Genomic DNA, 20,436 nt, shown 5'->3' with positions numbered 1-20,436 from the left:
CCGGGGCCTAAATATATGACAATGGACTGTTCCAGTGTTGGGTGACGTGAAGCCTGATTCTCTGCTATGAATTGAAGACTGATTCTCTGCTGACATTAAGCCTGAATCTCTGTTATGGGACCTCTCTCCTCTCCCTGGGTGCCGGGGCCTAAATATATGACAATGGACTGTTCCAGTGTTGGGTGACGTGAAGCCTGATTCTCTGCTATGACATAAAGACTGATTCTCTGCTGACATGAAGCCTGAATCTCTGTTATGGGACCTCTCTCCTCTGTCTGGGTGCCGGGGCCTAAATATATGACAATGGACTGTTCCAGTTTTGGCTGACATGAATCCTGATTCTCTGCTATGACATGAAGACTGATTCTCTGCTGACATGAAGCCTGAATCTCTGTTATGGGACCTCTCACCTTTGTCTGGGTGCCGGGGCCTAAATATATGACAATGGACTCTTCCAGTGTTGGGTGACGTGAAGCCTGATTCTCTGCTATAACATGAAGCCAGATTCTCTGCTGACATGAAGCCAGATTCTCTGCTATGGGACCTCTCTCCAATTGATATTGGTTAATTTTTATTTATTTTATTTTTATTCATTTCCCTATCCACATTTGTTTGCAGGGGATTTAACTACATTTTGCTGCCCTTTGCAGCCCTCTAGCCCTTTCCTGGGCTGCTTTACAGCCTTTTTAGTGCCGAAAAGTTCGGGTCCCCATTGACTTCAATGGGGTTCGGGACGAAGTTCGGGTCGGGTTCGGATCCCGAACCCGAACATTTCCGGGAAGTTCGGCCGAACTTCTCGAACCCGAACATCCAGGTGTTCGCTCAACTCTAGTCATTAGCAAACTAGCTTCTCTGGTAGTAGGATTCTTTCTTTACAGCATGGAGCTTGTTATTTTGCTCTCTGCTACCGTAGCATGCATGCGCCATACTACGTAAGTAGGTTGGGCCGGGGCCGTCTCTCCTGGCCGGTCGGAACCAACTTTGCTAGCGAACGGGAGGCTTTGCCTCAGAATCTGCTACCTCAGGTTTGCTCGTTGGGGCAAAATATTGAGAACCACCGCCGAACTTGTGTGTTTTGAATTACAGGTGGTGTCCTGGTTAGTACTGTGTCATTGCTGCCCAAACTTACCGATGCTCGCTCCTCCCGGTACCTCTATGCTTTCTACAGCGGCATTTTGCAGCTAAAGTTCACACATGCTGACATCACTCTTGATAGTGGCTTGCAGCTAAACCAGCTCCTCTATTCCTTGTTGTGGTTGCTAGGAGCTGGTGATACACTGCAAAATCCTCACCTTGGAGCGCATGCTGGACTGTGTTTCACATGAATACGACTCACCTGGGTTGGAAATTACACAGCTTCAGCCTAAACTCTATGCGCGGTCACTGCACGCTGACCATTTGCCTGCCGTTATCTGTACTGATATGTAGTGGTAGCAGGGCCGTTCTGTATGTGTATGTTCATTTATTCATATGCTATGTTTCCCTGTTTCCCACTGGATCGCCCAGGCTCGTACCTACTTCTGTCTCCTGGATCGCCCAGGCTCATACCTACCTCTGTCTCCTGGATCGCCCAGGCTCCTACCTACCTCTGTCTCCTGGATCGCCCAGGCTCCTACCTACCTCTGTCTCCTGGATCGCCCAGGCTCCTACCTACCTCTGTCTCCTGGATCGCCCAGGCTCATACCTACCTCTGTCTCCTGGATCGCCCAGGCTCGTACCTACTTCTGTTCTCCTGGATCGCCCAGGCTGTCATCTCCTCAGTTATTCCTCCTTCTGACCCGACTAGATTTTGTTCTCCTGGGAACAAAAAAACGGGGAGTTCTCCAGTCATCTGGAGATCAGCAGTCTCCGCTTGGCTGACACACTTGATGGGGGGCAGGATTTCCCTTAACCGGGTTCTTCCCTTCCCAGGTTAGGTGGAGGTGCTATTTTCCGGTTTCCTAATGTACCATTTTGGGCAAAGTTTTCTAAAACAAACAGGGCTGCAGTACCGTCTGATATCCAGTCCTCCCGATCAGCCAAGTAGCTGCTCAACAGCTTCCTGAATTCTTCAGGTATCATGCATACGTCTTTTGTCTGTCTTCCCTGCTTCTTGTCTCGCTCTCACACATCATCTGATGTCTCCCTGGATCGCCCAGGCCTACGCTGCCTCTGTCATCCTGGATTGCCCAGGCTCGCTCTGTCATCTTGGATCGCCCAGCCTCCTCTATTTCTGTCATCCTGGATCGCCCAGGCTCGCTTTGCCTCTGTCATCCTGGATCGCCCAGGCTCGCTTTGCCTCTGTCATCCTGGATCGCCCAGGCTCGCTCTGCCTCAGCCGACCCCGTCCTCGGCACACTCCGGCCCCCCTATTTCCTGGCACTCCGCTTCTTTCGGGTCGGGTCCTCCCTTTTGTTCATGTTTCCACCACTCTCGTCCTTCCTCGCTCCCGGTTCACGGTCCTCCGTTCCCTCTTCTTCCTTCAGTTCCGTGGGCTTTCACGAGGCATCTTCTCGTGATCTAGTCCCCTTTGCTTCCTGGCTCCACCCTCCTTAAACGCCATCTCGTTCGGCATGGTGGCCAATTTTCTTTATTTCTCCCATCTTTCAAAACTAGTCAGGTAGGTCCTCCAATCGAGATCAAGTTCTTCCCCACGTCAAACAGTTTGTGTCCTTTCAAGGTGCTGGGAGACCTTGCCGAGTTTCTCCTTCCTCTTTCTCCAGAGGACCCGCTTCTTCCCCCTCCAGGGCAGGCCCCTCACTGCAGCTCAGTTCATTTCCCACATCCACACGTTAGCAGCAAGTTTGGGGTATAATCCAGATACAATTTCAGGGCACTCATTCCGCATAGGAGCCGCCTCCTTGGCCTCCAAGCTCCAGGTGCCCGCGCATGTTATCCGCAAGATGGGGCGCTGGAAGTCCTCGTGCTTTGCTAGGTATATTCCCAATCCGCAGGTCGAGATTTCCAGGGCTTTCGTTCGTTGGCATTGTGACTTGTCCTGTTCGGTTTCAAATAAATATTTCACACCTAGCAGTGTTGGCAGTCTTTTTGCCCACATATTCAGGCCTACCCCGCACTGGCTCCGGGCACAGTTCATCCAGATCATAGAGGGCTGGTAGGCATCCCTCCCAACTCCACGTTCTTGCACACCTCAGCCCAGACCACAAATAGCAATTTTTCAAATAAGCTCTGCATTTCTGCTTATAAACACAGCACAATTTAGAAGTTTATTTTACAACATAGAAATTCATTTTTACAAACTCTGAAACTAGATTATCATTACTTACTTAATCTTGACTAAAAACATCAAAAACATTTTTTATATGATATGCTGCTTGCTAAATGGTATAGTATAAATACACAATAATAGCCGCAATATTAAGAGATTGTATCCTGCAATTGATTACACTGATAACTATAGGATTCACAGTTTTTTTTTTTTTTTTTATATATATATAAATTCTTTAGGGAATATCCTTACAGCTGGTCCAAACCCATAGCTATAAAAAAAGATGGCCTTTTTTTAACTACATAACACAATATCTAATGGGTACCACTCTGACCCTAATTGTCTGTATTTACGATGTACACCGCTGGCCATTTAACAATCCTGTATTGTGGTAAAAAAATCGCATGGGAATACACCATCAAATAGTGTATATCACTAGTATAGGGATCTGAATTTAAAAGATCTGTAAGCCCAAGAGTATTTATTATTAATTGTAGTCAAATAAAAGCTTGCATCTTTGATTAATCTGTAGCAAGCTATCATGTAACGAATATACTGTACAATCATATGGGCAACTAAGTTCCTGGAGTGGGCTGCCCAAATCTTATTTTAGCGCATAGGTTACCTGTTTTGACAAGTGAAAAATTACTTTCAGGCTCCTGATCAGGAGAATGGTCAAAAGTGAATACTAAATTACTAAACTAGTCACGATCTATTGATAGAGCTATATTAGATTTATGCTTTCCAGAAATATGAACTAGAGCAAAATATTCTCTGATAACTGATAAAGTTGCTTGTCTTATCTGAATGCAGGGATGCTGGACCAATCGGGCTTCGTGTCGGCATCCCATTTCTACAGTGGAGGATTTAAACAGGTAGAAAGAGGCAGATCTTCCAAGTTAGGTAGAGACAGTAGTGTGGGTGGAACTTAGGGGCCACTGTTCCCTACCTGGCGTGGATTCTGACAGGCTGTGATGCCATGGCTTAGACACATCTTTGCAGGCAGTTTGCTATAACAAGCCTGTGAACATTCAGAGGCCAGCAGACTGTCATGGCAATCGATCGTTTTTGCCACAAGTGTCCTGATTGGAGAACAGAGGGAGCCCCCTTCCTCTGTCTAACCAGACTGTCTATTACTCTGATTCCTCTAGCGCTGTTCTATGGAAGCAGTAGATTTAAAGAGCATACCAAATGCTTGAAATAACTTCTTTTATAACTTCAACTTTTCTTCATATATAACACTGCCGCCTCCGAAGCAGATAGTCCACGTACAAAACACGTGTTGAATAAAGTATCATAAAATGGCGGTATGCATAAGATGGTGGTTCAACTGTTCAATCTTGACATTCAACATAAAATGGTGGATATATTTCTCTCTTCATAATCTGTACTTTAAGTTATTTAAGCACTTTATAAACTCTCTGAGAGGTATATCTGAGATCTAACTAATAGTTCTACTTGCTGAATTTGGTCGCAATTTGCAGTAGCAGTAACTATTTGCAGATTGATTGAGTATGATCTGGTATGGTTGTATGCAATTTGGATTGCAATATGGAATTTGAATTGTGAACTTTGTAGTTTGCAATTGGTAGAAATGTAAGTAAACACACATATAACTGGTTCAGTATACAGTTCTAATCACTATATTAACAGTAGGAACATTATATAAGGCTTTATTCACACATCTGCAATTTTGTTCCGCATCTTGCGGAACGGAATTGCGGACCCATTCATTTCTATGGGGCCGCACGACGTGCGGCCCGGCTCCGGTAATGCAGGCCCGCAATTGCGGACAAGAATAGGCATATTCTATTAGTGCCGGCGATGTGCGGTCCGCAAAATGCGGAACGCACATTACCGTTGTCCGTATTTTGCGGATCCGTGGGTCTGCAAAACACACTACGGACGTGTGAATGGAGCCTAACTGTTTTAAATACCTATTTTGGCCTCTGATTCCTAAAAAAAACAGCTCTTAGTGGAGTAAATGTCTGTTCAGCTTCTCTCCTCTAGTGTAATGATTCTAGCATCTCTTGCTAGGGGAATTTCCCACATAGGCTGTGTGTGAGGCTGGCTGTAATTGGTCAAAACTCTTGCTGTGTGTGAGGCTGGCTGTGATTGGTCAAGACTCCTGCCCAGAAACAACAGTTTAACTCTATGCCTTCTGTTGTTTCTGCTGTCATTGAGCTTACCTTACATTATATAATGAATCTTAAAGGCATACTATCTTTTCTTCTTCTGTGAACACAATATTTAACAGTTATATGACATCCAAACATGAAGTCACTGTAAATAACTCTGCTTTTGTCTTTAACACACAAACATAGGGACTATATTAAGGTTATTGGCAGGTCTAGCTGTATAAACATATAAGCTATATTAGCAACCTATGACAGCTCTTAGCTGGCTGTAATCCAGCAGAAGATCTCAACACCGGAGAAAAACACTTCCGTTTTGTCCCCATCCATTGTCAATGGGGACAAAACTGAATTGAACAGAACGGAATGATCCAAAATACATTCTGTTCCGTTTGGTTGTATTCCCATACTAGAGAGAAAACCGCAGCACCGGTGATGGATCCGTTTTCTCAGACATAATAGAAAACACAATAGAAAACAGATCCGACCCCCATTGACTTTCAATGGTGTTCATGTCTGATCCATCATTGCTATTTTAACCCCTTAGGGACTCGACCCTATTTCACCTTCTGGACTTGGCCATTTTTTGCAAATCTGACCAGTGTCACTTTAAGTGCTGATAACTTTAAAATGCTTTGACTTATTCAGGCCATTCTGAGATTGTTTTTTTTTTTTGTCACATATTGTACTTTATGACACTGGTAAAATGAAGTAAAAAAAAATCATTTTTATTTATAAACAAAATACCAAATTTACCAGTTCGGGTAACTTTGCAAGGCTTACATAATAGAAACCCCAAAATGACCCCATTGTATAAACTACACCCCTCAAGGTATTCAAAACTGATTTTACAAACTTTGTTAACCCTTTAGGTGTTCCACAAAAATTAATGGAAAATAGAGATCCAATTTCAAAATTCCCATTTTTTTGGCAGATTTTCCATTTTAATAATTTTTTTCCAGTTACAAAGCAAGGGTTAACAGCCAAACCAAACTCAATATTTATGACCCTGATTCTGTACTTTACATAAACACCCCATATGTGGTTGTAAACTACTGTATGGGCACACGGCAGGGTGCAGAAGGAAAGGAATGCCATGCGGTTGTTGGAAGGCAGATTTTGCTGGACTGTTTTTTTTGACACCATGTCCCATTTAAAGCCCCCTGATGCACCCCTAGAGTAAAAACTCCATAAAAGTGACCCCATCTAAGAAACTACACCCCTCAAGGTATTCAAAACTGATTTTACAAACGTTGTTCACCCTTTAGGTGTTCCACAAGAATTAATGGAATATAGAGATACAATTTCAAAATGTCACTTTTTTGGCAGATTTTCAATTTTATATTTTTTTTTACTTTTACAAAGCAAGGGTTAACAGCCAAACAAAACTCAATATTTATGGCCCTGATTCTGTAGTTTACAGAAACACCCCATATGTGGTCGTAAACTACTGTACAATTTCAGAATTTCAATTTTTGGGCAAATTTTCCATTTTAATCCATTTTTCCCAGTAACAAATCAAGGGTTAACCGCCAAACAAAACTCAATATTTATGGTTTAATTCTGTAGTTTACAAAAATACCCCATATGTGGTCGTAAACAGCTGTACGGGCACACGGCAGGGCGCAGAAGGAAAGGAATGCCATACGGTTTTTGGAAGGCAGATTTTGCTGGACTATTTTTATTTACACCGTGTCCCATTTGAAGCCCCTCTGATGCACCCCTAGAGTAGAAACTCCAAAAAAGTGGCCCCATTTTAGAAACTACGGGATAGGGTGGCAGTATTTTTGGTACTAGTTTAGGGTACATATGATTTTTGGTTGCTCTATATTACACTTTTTGTGAGGCAAGATAACAAGAAATAGCATAGTATAGTTTTGGCACCGTTTTTATTTTTTGTTATTTACAACATTCATCTGACAGGTTAGATCATGTGATATTTTTATAGACCAGGTTGTCTCGGATGCTGCAATACCTCATATGTACACTTTTTTTATTTATGTAAGTTTTACACAATAATTTCATTTTTGAAGCAAAAAAAATCATGTTTTAGTGTTTCCGAAGTCTGAGAGCCATAATTTTTTCAGTTTTTGGGCGATTACCTTGGGTAGGGTATGATTTTTGCGGGATGAGATGACTGTTTTACTGGCACTATTTTGGGGTGTGTGTGACTTTTTGATCGCTTGCTATTACACTTTTTGTGATGTAAGGTGACAAAAAATGGTTTATTTAGCACAGTTTTTATTTATTTTTTAAATTACGGTCTTCATCTGAGGGGTTAGGTCATGTGATATTTTTATAGAGCCGGTGTATACGGATGCAGAGATACCCAATATGTATACTTTTTATTTATTTATGTAAGTTTTACACAATAATATAATTTTTTATTTTTTTAACTCATGTTTTAGTATCTCCATATTCTGAGAGCCATAGTTTTTTTCAGTTTTTGGGCGATTATCTTACGTAGGGTCTCATTTTTTGCGGGATGAGATGACGGTTTTATTGGCACTATTTTGTGGTGGATATGACTTTTTGATCGCTTGCTATTACACTTTTTGTGATGTATGGTGACAAAAATAGTTTATTTAGCACAGTTTTTATTTTTTACGGTGTTCATCTGAGGGGTTAGGTCATGTGATATTTTTATAGAGACGGTCGATACGAATGCGGCGATACCAAATATGTATACTTTTTTTTATTTATGTAAGTTTTACACAATAACAGCTTTTTTAAAACAAAAAAAAAATGATGTTTTAGTGTCTCCATATTCTGAGCCATAGTTTATTTTTATTTTTTGGGCGATTGTCTCAGGTAGAGGCTCATTTTTTGCAGGATGAGGTGACGGTTAGATTGGTACTATTTTGGTGGGCAAACCCCTATTTGATCGCTTGCTGTTGTACTTTTTGTGATGTAAGGTGACAAAAAATAGTTAATTTAGCACAGTTTTTATTCTTTATTTTTTACGGTCTTTATCTGAGGGGTTAGGTCATGTGATATGTTTATAGAGTCGGTTGATACGGACGCGGCAATATCTAATATGTATACTTCCCCCCCCCCCTTATTTTTTTACAATTTTTTTTTACTTTATTTGGGGAAAATGAAGTTTTTGTTTATTTTAACTTTTTTTTTGTCCCACTTTGGGACTTTACAATGCATTCCAATACTTCTGTATTGGAATGCATTGGCTGTATGAGTAATACTGTGTGTATTACTCATACAGCTTCCGGCCTGTGAGATCCAGTGGGCTGGATCTCACAGGCATGTCACAGTAAGGCAGCAGTGATGCCTCAGGAAGGCATCGCGCTGCCTTCCATTCCATCAAGTCACCCCCCTAGCCCCATGGGGACCCGATGGCACCTCCGACCACCGCCGCCGCACCAGGTAAAAGCCGCAAACCGCAGGTCTGAATTGACCTGCGGTTTGCGGCGATTTCTGATTACAGTGATCCCTCAAGATACAATGGCTTTAGAATACAATATTTTCAACATACAATGGTCAATATACAATGCTTCAGACTCAGAGCCAGCCAATCAAGGCCACTTCTCTGGTGAAATAGCTGTAGTTAGCAGCTGTTCCTGACTGTTATATGTAAGGACACGTTCTATCTGTCTTTGTTATCTGCTTATTTCTCTTGAATTGGTCCTATGAAGAGGAGGATTGATGTCTTCATCTGCCCCAGCTAAATTGATGTCTTCATCTGCCCCAGAGGTGCCCCCCAACAATTCGTGGGGTCGTCCTCTTCATAGGACCATCAATGTCCTGCTCTTTATAACCCTAAAGATCCACTGATCTAAGGATTACCTTTTGCATATTTTGGATTTTTCCCCTGATGATAGACCACTTGAAACGTGACACGTCGGGAACTATCCTATAGGGCATAAATAGGGATACCTCCCTATCTTAGGGTAAGGTATCCGGACAGGGCCGCCCCTTGCGGAGTAGGAACTCTGTATAGACAGGCAGGTGAATGTCAGCAATTCCCCGCTCCCCAACCAGGGCTTACTAGGGATGTTGGTTCCCTGCACCAGTCTACATCTTCAAACAACCTACAACCACATCTAACCACAGGCCCAGACGCAGTATTTTTTCCACCACGCTAGGCTGATCCCTATTAGGGTGCGTCGGAATGGTAAGACTGTTCCATACTTTTTATGCCATACCTCAATCATCTGTTTGTGGCACAAATTTTCTTAAAAGGTCTAATAGTAAAAGTTGTATTTTAAGCTCCCTCATATCTTGTATTGTTCTCTGTATTCATATTGAACAGCAGAATATGGATGTCATGTCATTTTTAGCGCACAGTGAATACCATGATGTCAAAACCCCAAAAACCTTGGCGCAATTGTGTGTTTTTTTCCCATTTAACCCCACAAATATATATTTTTTATGTTTTCCAATAACAGGCATGGTAAATGAAACGGTCCCATTAAAAAATACAACTTATCCCACAAAAAGATAAACCCTCATATGGCAGAAAATTTACAAAATATTTGCTTATTGGAACATGGGAAGAAAAAATTAAACAAAAAATGTGCCCGGGTTAAAACAGAGAATCTATTAGGTTCCTACCACATTTGCATCAGAGACTTCATTGGCAATCCCATTACATTTGATAGAAAGCACATAATATCAAATGAAAGAAACCATGACAGATGGACCTCACTGTAAGTCAATGGGTTCCATCAGGCACTGTTTGTACACATTGTACAGTGGATCGAGCTTCATGGAAACTGCAATGAGATGTAAAGAGCACAGTAGATGTGAACAGTGCACTGGATACAAATTATTATGTCTCTTGTCCTTGGTCTAGAGCAGGGGTGCACAACGTTTCCTGGTTGGGGGCCACATTGCCATACTGAACCAATGACGAGGGCCGAAATTAAAATTTAAAGATGTATTAATAACTGAAATATTGTACTTAAGGCATATTGAACACACATTATATACCATTAATTTCTAGTTATACTTCCAGGACTCCCCTCTAATGGGAGAAATACATGAAAAATACATGTGAGCAGCCACAAGACATAGGCATACATGTCTGTTACCAGATGGTTGGGGGCCGCACAGAATGGTATCAAGGGCCACATGTGGCCCCCGGGCCGCAGGTTGTGCACCCCTGGTCTAGAGGCACCAAATTGCTGCATCCACAGCCCCTTGGGTAAACAGCAATATATACTGTATGATATATCTGTATCAGTTATATATAAAATTACTTGAAGGACGAAATCTATAAAAATATATTGTTAAATTTAATGTTATTTGTTTCAGGAACAAATTGGATGATCCAGATACTGCATGAAATGGTGTCCTTAGTTCACAATAGAGAATCATTGCTAGATACTGCATGGATTGAATTTGGAAATCCAGAAATGCTTGCGGTGAGTGAAACATCAGTCAGTCATGTTGATGCTAGGCTTTGTAATGCCGATATTAGTTTGATATAATGTCAGCACAGAAAGATTATTTTTTAATGAATCACTACCAGATTCACCAGATGAGCAAAGGTAGAAAATAGCTGTGATGTTACAATCTCCCCATACTGGAAATAATGGAATTTTATAACTGAAAATGCCAAACATTGATCAGAGGTATAGCAAGCTGCAACCAGTAGCGATCACATCTTTTGGCCTCTTGCACATGAAAGTTGTGTGCCCGTGGCTGTATTGAGGCCCGCATACGTGTGCACTCTGCATCAGGGATGCAGACCCATTCACTTGAATGGGTCCGCAATCACGGAGATGCAGAACGGAAGCATGGATCGGAACCCCACGGTAGCACTACGGAGTGCTTCTGTGGTGTTTCTGTCCGTGCCTCCGCACTGCAAAAAAAATATAACTTGTTCTATTTTTTTGCGGGCGGACGGATCACGGACCCATTCAAGTTGAATGGCCTTTGATCCGTCCTGGCCGCTGCATGGACGTTGCCCGTGTATTGGGGACCGCAAATTGCGGTCCCCAATGCACGGAACGGATGCACAACGTTCGTGTGAAATAGGCCTTTCTTTGCATTATCTGTTGCAATGTAATCTCAAAGGACCACTTACATATACTGCCAAGCTGAAATCACCAGGCAAATACAGTATATAGGTAACTCAGGTAATTTGGATCCATCCTATGCCAAGATATAGCTGGCATGTTTGCATATCAATAATCTGTGCAAAAAAGGGCAAATCTTTAAATTTGGCTCATTTAAAGGGACTACCATTAATCAGACCATCATCATTAGAGATGAGCGAATTTCTTAAAAGTTAGCTCAGGAAGCTCCGATAGCGCTGCCCCCATCATCGTACCTCTCAGATGCCGGGTTCATACATGATCGCGGCATCTGAGTGTAAAATTAACAATAAATAAAAATGTAATCAAACTTACCGCCTCCATTTGCGCGCGATGGGCCGGCCGTCGCCATCTTGCTTGAAGATCTCTGCCGAAATCCTGTGCGGCGCGAGATTACGTATGACGTCATCATGCCGGCCAGCGTGATAATGTAATCTTGCTCCGCACGGGATTTTGGCGGAGATCTTGAAGCAAGATGGAGGCAGGCGGCCTATTGCGAGCAAATGGAGGCGGTAAGTTTGAATTTTTTGTTTTTTTATACTATTTCAGTTTAAATCAATTCGCTGACACAAAGCACAAGGAAATTTGGCTTCTGGGCGAATCAAATTTATCCTGAAATTAGGATCGAATTCCACTTCGTGGGATTTGATTCGCTCATCTCTAATCATCATCATCAGTCAGATCATTTACTCCAACCAGAAGGAAGGGATAAATGACTCAATTAAAGCGTCACACAATACACTGATAATTGCAGCACTCTTCTTCTTTATCTCTGCCTATGAATATAGAGTTGTCTTAACCCCTTCCAGACCAGCGCCGTAATAGTACGGCGCTGGCCGGGTCTTTAAAGATGGCACCCGCTCCTGAGCGCTGCAGGCGCCATAGCCACAGTTGGCCCGCTGCTTCTTATAACAAACATCCGCGGCTCCTGTCCGCAACCGGGAGTAATGCCGATCACAGACATTTAACCCCTCAGATACCGTGGTCAATCCTGACTACTGCATCTGAGCGCTCTGAAAACCGAAAGCGTGGCCTTCCGGTGATGCTCTGGCTTGTGTGCAGCAGCCCCTGTCTTTATAAATGACAGGAGGCTGCTGCATAGTATTTCGTATAGAGCCCTTGCCTGTAATAGGGCTCCTTAGGAAACAAGCAATTTTCTAATAGACTCCAATGCTAGTGCATTGGAGTCTATTAAAATAGCAATAAAATCATGGCATGTTATAGTTCCCAATGAAACTATAAAAAAGTGTAAAAAAAAAAAAGTTAGAAAAATAAATAAAAACATTTCTAATCACCTCCCTTCTCCCAAAATAAAAATAAAAGAACTAAAAAAATCTTGGGTGTCACAATGTGAAAAAACGCCCATAGTGTAAAAATATTGAAATATATCCCCCATACGGCAAACAGCAAAATTTATAAAAAGTGATCAAAAAGTCATACAGACCCCAGAATGGTATCAATGAAAAGTTCAGATCATCCTGCAAAAAATTAGCCCCCATACACATAATAACATAAGCGTTATAGGGGTCAAAATATGGCGACAAAAAAGAAAAGATTTTTTTCCCATTTTTGAATTTTTTTATCACTATCAAAATGCAAGAAAAACTATACATATAAGGTATCACCGGATTCGTACTGACCTTTACAATAAAAGTAACTGGTCAGTACATCAAACGTTGTAAATATAAAACCCGTAAAACCCTTTTTTTTATTTTGCAATTTCACCTCATTTGGAATTTTTTCCCCGCTTCCCACTACATCATATGCAATATTAAATGGTGGAGTTGGAAATTACAACTGGTTCCACAGAAATTAAGCCCTTATATGGCTATGTGAACAGACAAATAAAAAAGTTATGGCTCTGGGAAAGCAGGGAGCGCAAAACGAAAAGTAAAAAACAAACAAAAAAACTCTGGGTTGAAAGGGTTAATGTTATCTTCCTTTCACAGCATCTGTGAACTGACAAAGGGTCCCTTATCTATAAAGTAGCTTTATCTCTCCATGCTGACTGCTATACAAGGACAAGATTTTGTATTTCATTTTTAAATATATATACTGTTGAAATAAAAAAAAAGAAAGAAAAATGTTGTTTTTTTACAAATATTGAGTTTAAAAAAAAAAACCTTGACCGGTGCCATTTTAGGAATCTTAATGACAGCTCCTATTTCTAGACACTTTTGAAAATAGTCAAGATATTGTAAGTGTAAAAATTGTCAAGAGCACATAAATATGGCACACATAGGAACTCCATAAAAAAATTCCTGCAATCTTCAAAAGAATTTGGACACATTTTGCAAAGTAAATATTTACCAGCATTTCTTTAATTTTGTTTATTTTTTTTTGTTTAGAGATTTAAAGACCGACCTTCACCAAGAATCTTATCAACACATTTAAACTTCAAAAATATTCCAAAGTCTATTCTTGAAAAAAAAGTTAAGGTAGGTGCTGAGAGTAACTTCTGGAGAGCCACCCAGATCTTCTTCAGTTCAGAATCTGTTGATAAGGCTACAGATGTAGCAACTAGTGATGTCCGGTTCATGAACGAATCGTTCATTTGAATCGATTCACATCACTGAACCGGAGGAGTCGATTCACCTGACTGATCCGATCCGTTTGAAACAGCTCAGTCTCATAGCACACACACAATAGCAGAGCCACTGGCAGCAGGGAGGGGAGGGGCTCGGGAGGAGCGTAATCTGATCCTAGAGTGGAAGCTGCTTCTGCCAGCCCCTCCCCGCCCACCAACCAATCAGAGCTGAGGCAAGCACTAGCAGCTCTGAGTCACTGACACAAGAACGGGGAGTCTAAGTAGAAATGAATCAAATGAGTCTCAGGTTAAAAGAATCTAAAGATTCGACTTAGGCCTCATGCACACGACCGTTGTGTGCATCCGTGGCCCTTGTGCCGTTTTCCGTTTTTTTTTCGCGGACCCATTGACTTTCAATGGGTCCGTGGAAAAATCGGAAAATGCACCGTTTTGCAGCCGAGACCGTGATCCGTGTTTCCTGTCCGTCAAAAAAATATGACCTGTCCTATTTTTTTGACGGACAACGGTTCACGGACCCATTGAAGTCAATGGGTCCGTGAAAGAACACGGATGCACACAAGATTGGCATCCGTGTCCGTAGGTTACTTTCATACAGACGGATCCGAAGATCCGACAGTATATTCTAACACAGAGGCGTTCCCATGGTGATGGGGACGCTTCAGGTTAGAATATACTGAAAAACTGTATACATGACTGCCCCATGCTGCCTGGCAGGTGCTGCCAGGCAGCAGGGGGCAGACCCCCCCCCTGTAGTTAACTCATTGGTGGCCAGTGGGCCCCCCTCCCTCCCCTGTAGTTAACTTGTTGATAGCCAGTGGGCCCCCCCTCTCCCCTGTAGTTAACTCATTGGTGGCCAGTGGGCCCCCCTCTCCCCTGTAGTTAACTCATTGGTGGCCAGTGGGCCCCCCTCCCTCCCCTGTAGTTAACTTGTTGGTAGCCAGCCCCCCTCCCTCCCCTGTAGTTAACTCATTGGTGTCCAGTGGGCCCCCCCCTCCCTCCCCTGTAGTTAACTCGTTGGTGGCCAGTGGGCCCTCTCCCCTCCCTTTACACTGAGGCTGTCGGCTAATGCTTTTGTTGCAGCAGTGATAAGGTTAAGGGGCAGTCAGCAGAGAAGAGATGTGACAGGACACACAGTTTAGATTACAGGTTGAATTTACCCTTTAGGATCAAATTGGCTTCTCAAGGAGATATATATGTTAAAGGCATCCCTATAGTCAATGGGGGACGGAGCGGCGGCAGGACGGATCCGACAGGGTGACAATCTCTCTTCAGGTTTATTAGAAAATCGTGCACAAATTGCACACTAGTTAGTGATGACTGTGGGGACTATTTTATTATCAGCCAGTGTTAGGCCTCTTTCACACGACCGTTTTTTTTTTCCGTTTTGCGGGCCGTTTTTTGCGGTCCGTATACGGTCCGTATACGGAACCATTCATTTCAATGGTTCCGCAAAAAAAACGGAATGTACTCCGTGTGCATTCCGTTTCCGTATTTCCGTTTTTCCGTTCCGTTTAAAGATAGAACATGTCCTATATTTGGCCGCAAATCACGTTCCGTGGCTCCATTAAAGTCTATGGGTCCGCAAAAAAACGGAATGCATACGGAAATGCATCCGTATGTCTTCCGTATCCGTTCCGTTTTTTGCGGAACCATCTATTGAAAAAGTTATGCCCAGCCCAATTTTTTATATGAAATTACTGTATACTGTATTTGCCATACGGAAAAACGGAACGGAACAACGGAACGGAAACGGAACCACAACGGAAGCAAAAAACGGAACAACGGATCCGTGAAAAACGGACCGCAAAACACTGAAATGGACATACTGTCGTGTGAAAGAGGCCTAATACTGTTATCAACTCAGCACATACAGTTTTCCCTGTGCGTTCACTTCTCTTGGTTGTAATGTACTACTGTCAGACTGCTGTCACTGTGGGTAACAATGCACACCACACAGCTCCTGACTCCTGCGTCCGCTTCCCTTGAATCCCTTCACTATCACTATAATGATTTAATCACTCTTCCTGACTCACTCAGAGACCTCAAGAGCCGACTGAGCCAGCAGCAGCAAGTGAATCGATTCAATGGCATCCGCGCATGCGCACCACCTAGAGTCTTCGGTTCACTTGCGAGTCAGCTCAGCAGTCAGCAGACTCAGCAAGTGAACCGAAAATCCGATTCATGAATCGGTTCATTTGAATGAGCTGATTTAAATGAACTGATTCATCTGAAAGATCCGAACTTCCCATCACTAGTAGCAACGCTACCGCTCCTATCTCAATCGTGAAAGCGAAGAACAATAATGCAAGTCAAAATTGAAACTAAAACATCAGAATGCAATTTACCTCTGAAATCAACAGATGGCACATAGAACTATTACATTCTAAGATTTTCACGTACCTACATACATTTTACAATGACTACACTAACACTTCAATTATTTTTAAATCTATCATTAATTTATTTTATAAACTATTAATCAAATTTTATAGTTTTTATTTACGCTAACATTTATAATTATTTTATTAAAGTTATTTTTATTTAAATACCTATTTATAACACAACACAAATAAAGACACGGGCTTATATGCCAAAAAGCCAGGTATAATGCAAGCCAGCACCTATTCATAAAACAGGTAACTGGGTTACCTTATAATAGCAGCCTGGTGCATGATGAGACATTTAAAACAATCTCTCATGTAACTGAGAGTCAGTAAATCTCAAAGTTGCCTGAGAGCTCTTAGATAGCTTGGGGGACCATGTATAAAAAAAAATGTATTAAAAAAATATATACATCTCTCTCAATAGTTATATAGCTACTGAATGAGACAGAAGAAGGGATGCCATTAACATATATATCTCCTTGAGAAGCCAATTTGACCCTAAAGGGTTAATTCAACCCTAATCTAAACTGTGTGTCCTGTCACTTCTCTTATCTCTCTGCTCAGTGTAAACTGTTCTAGTGACTCAAAGAATCTCTTAGGGCTCTTTCACATCTGCGTTGTTCTGTTCCGGCATAGAGTTCCGTCGTCGGGCTCTATGCCGGAAGAATCCTGATCAGGATTATCCTAATGCATTCTGAATGGAGAGAAATCCGTTCAGGATGCATCAGGATGTCTTCAGTTCAGGACCGGAACATTTTTGGGCTGGAGAAAATACCGCAGCATGCTGCGCTTTTTGCTCCGGCCAAAAATCCTGAACACTTGCTGCAAGGCCGGATCCGGAATTAATGCCCATTGAAAGGCATTAATCCGGATCCGGCCTAAAGGTAAACGACGTTTAGCTTTTTCTGAATGGTTACCATTAGGGATGAGCGAACTCGAACTGTATAGTTCGGGTTCGTACCGAATTTTGGGGTGTCCGTGACACGGACCCGAACCCGGACATTTTCGTAAAAGTCCGGGTTCGGGTTCGGTGTTCGTCGCTTTCTTCGCGCTTTTGTGACGCTTTCTTGGCGCTTTTTGAAAGGCTGCAAAGCAGCCAATCAACAAGCGTCATACTACTTGCCCCAAGAGGCCATCACAGCCATGCCTACTATTGGCATGGCTGTGATTGGCCAGAGCACCATGTGACCCAGCCTCTATTTAAGCTGGAGTCACATAGCGCCGCCCGTCACTCTGCTCTGATTAGCGTAGGGAGAGGTTGCGGCTGCGACAGTAGGGCGAGATTAGGCAGATTAACTCCTCCAAAGGACTTGATTAACTGATCGATCTGCAGCTGTGGATCATTGAGCTGCTGATCCTCAATTGCTCACTGTTTTTAGGCTGCCCAGACCGTTTGTCAGTCACATTTTTCTGGGGTGATCGGCGGCCATTTTGTGTCTTGTGGTGCGCCAGCACAAGCTGCGACCAAGTGCATTTAACCCTCAATGGTGTGGTTGTTTTTTGGCTAAAGCCTACATCAGGGTGAAGCTGTCACACCAAGTGCATTTAACCAGCAATAGTCTGTTCATTTTTTGGCCATATACAAAATCAGGGGCAAGCTGCGCCTGTCACCAAGTGCATTTAACCCTCAATGGTGTGGTTGTTTTTTGGCTAAAGCCTACATCAGGGTGAAGCTGTCACACCAAGTGCATTTAACCAGCAATAGTCTGTTCATTTTTTGGCCATATACTAAATCAGGGGCAAGCTGCGCCTGTCACCAAGTGCATTTAACCCTCAATGGTGTGGTTGTTTTTTGGCTAAAGCCTACATCAGGGTGAAGCTGTCACACCAAGTGCATTTAACCAGCAATAGTCTGTTTATTTTTTGGCCATATCCCAGTCTAATTCTGTCACTAAATCCATACCGGTCACCCAGCGCCTAAATACTAGGCCTCAAATTTATATCCCGCTAAATCTGTCCTTAGTGCTGTAGCTGGGCGAGTTATTTAGTGTCCGTTCAAGCACATTTCTTGTTCTGGGTTGAAATACAATTCCCAATTTAGCAATTTCATAATTTAGTGGTTTCTGCTATATCAGAGCTATTTGAAATCTATCCCTAAAAGGGTATATAATATTCAAGGTGCACATTGGGTCATTCAGAATAACTTCACACACACCCGCTACTGTGTATTTCCAAGTCTAATTCTGGCACTAAACCCATACCTGTCACCCAGCGCCTAAATACTAGGCCTCAAATTTATATCCAGCTAAATCTGTCCCTAGTGCTGTAGCTGGGCGAGTTATTTAGTGTCCGTTCAAGCACATTTCTTGTTCTGGGTTGAAATACAATTCCCAATTTAGCAATTTCATAATTTAGTGGTTTCTGCTATATCAGAGCTATTTGAAATCTATCCCTAAAAGGGTATATAATATTCAAGGTGCACATTGGGTCATTCAGAATAACTTCACACACACCCGCTACTGTGTATTTCCAAGTCTAATTCTGGCACTAAACCCATACCTGTCACCCAGCGCCTAAATACTAGGCCTCAAATTTATATCCCCCTAAATCTGTCCTTAGTGCTGTAGCTGGGCGAGTTATTTAGTGTCCGTTCAAGCACATTTCTTGTTCTGGGTTGAAATACAATTCCCAATTTAGCAATTTCATAATTTAGTGGTTTCTGCTATATCAGAGCTATTTGAAATCTATCCCTAAAAGGGTATATAATATTCAAGGTGCACATTGGGTCATTCAGAATAACTTCACACACACCCGCTACTGTGTATTTCCAAGTCTAATTCTGGCACTAAACCCATACCTGTCACCCAGCGCCTAAATACTAGGCCTCAAATTTATATCCCGCTAAATCTGTCCTTAGTGCTGTAGCTGGGCGAGTTATTTAGTGTCCGTTCAAGCACATTTCTTGTTCTGGGTTGAAATACAATTCCCAATTTAGCAATTTCATAATTTAGTGGTTTCTGCTATATCAGAGCTATTTGAAATCTATCCCTAAAAGGGTATATAATATTCAAGGTGCACATTGGGTCATTCAGAATAACTTCACACACACCCGCTACTGTGTATTTCCAAGTCTAATTCTGGCACTAAACCCATACCTGTCACCCAGCGCCTAAATACTAGGCCTCAAATTTATATCCCGCTAAATCTGTCCTTAGTGCTGTAGCTGGGCGAGTTATTTAGTGTCCGTTCAAGCACATTTCTTGTTCTGGGTTGAAATACAATTCCCAATTTAGCAATTTCATAATTTAGTGGTTTCTGCTATATCAGAGCTATTTGAAATCTATCCCTAAAAGGGTATATAATATTCAAGGTGCACATTGGGTCATTCAGAATAACTTCACACACACCCGCTACTGTGTATTTCCAAGTCTAATTCTGGCACTAAACCCATACCTGTCACCCAGCGCCTAAATACTAGGCCTCAAATTTATATCCAGCTAAATCTGTCCCTAGTGCTGTAGCTGGGCGAGTTATTTAGTGTCCGTTCAAGCACATTTCTTGTTCTGGGTTGAAATACAATTCCCAATTTAGCAATTTCATAATTTAGTGGTTTCTGCTATATCAGAGCTATTTGAAATCTATCCCTAAAAGGGTATATAATATTCAAGGTGCACATTGGGTCATTCAGAATAACTTCACTCACACCCGCTACTGTGTATTTCCAAGTCTAATTCTGGCACTAAACCCATACCTGTCACCCAGCGCCTAAATACTAGGCCTCAAATTTATATCCCGCTAAATCTGTCCTTAGTGCTGTAGCTGGGCGAGTTATTTAGTGTCCGTTCAAGCACATTTCTTGTTCTGGGTTGAAATACAATTCCCAATTTAGCAATTTCATAATTTAGTGGTTTCTGCTATATCAGAGCTATTTGAAATCTATCCCTAAAAGGGTATATAATATTCAAGGTGCACATTGGGTCATTCAGAATAACTTCACACACACCCGCTACTGTGTATTTCCAAGTCTAATTCTGGCACTAAACCCATACCTGTCACCCAGCGCCTAAATACTAGGCCTCAAATTTATATCCCGCTAAATCTGTCCTTAGTGCTGTAGCTGGGCGAGTTATTTAGTGTCCGTTCAAGCACATTTCTTGTTCTGGGT

At 42.2% G+C, this 20,436-nt stretch overlaps 1 protein-coding gene across 3 annotated transcripts in view; it reads left to right on the top strand.

The window, feature by feature from the left end:
* LOC122934485 (sulfotransferase 6B1-like) overlaps positions 1-20,436 on the top strand; it is a 247,225-nt gene that overhangs the window by 54,556 nt on the left and 172,233 nt on the right. For all 3 annotated transcript variants that reach the window (XR_006388668.1, XR_006388667.1, XM_044289970.1), the window contains exons 2-3: positions 10,615-10,724; positions 13,748-13,837. Coding sequence is in view for 1 of the 3 variants with exons in the window: in XM_044289970.1 (XP_044145905.1) it covers positions 10,615-10,724; positions 13,748-13,837 (200 nt within the window). In the remaining 2 variants the exon portion in view is untranslated. The remainder of the gene's footprint in view (positions 1-10,614; positions 10,725-13,747; positions 13,838-20,436) is intronic.

The sequence above is a fragment of the Bufo gargarizans genome, chromosome 4 (assembly GCF_014858855.1).
Source record: "Bufo gargarizans isolate SCDJY-AF-19 chromosome 4, ASM1485885v1, whole genome shotgun sequence".
NCBI lineage: Eukaryota > Metazoa > Chordata > Amphibia > Anura > Bufonidae > Bufo > Bufo gargarizans.
Note: the sequence above shows the minus strand (reverse complement) of the source record. Positions and strands in the feature narration are given on the sequence as shown.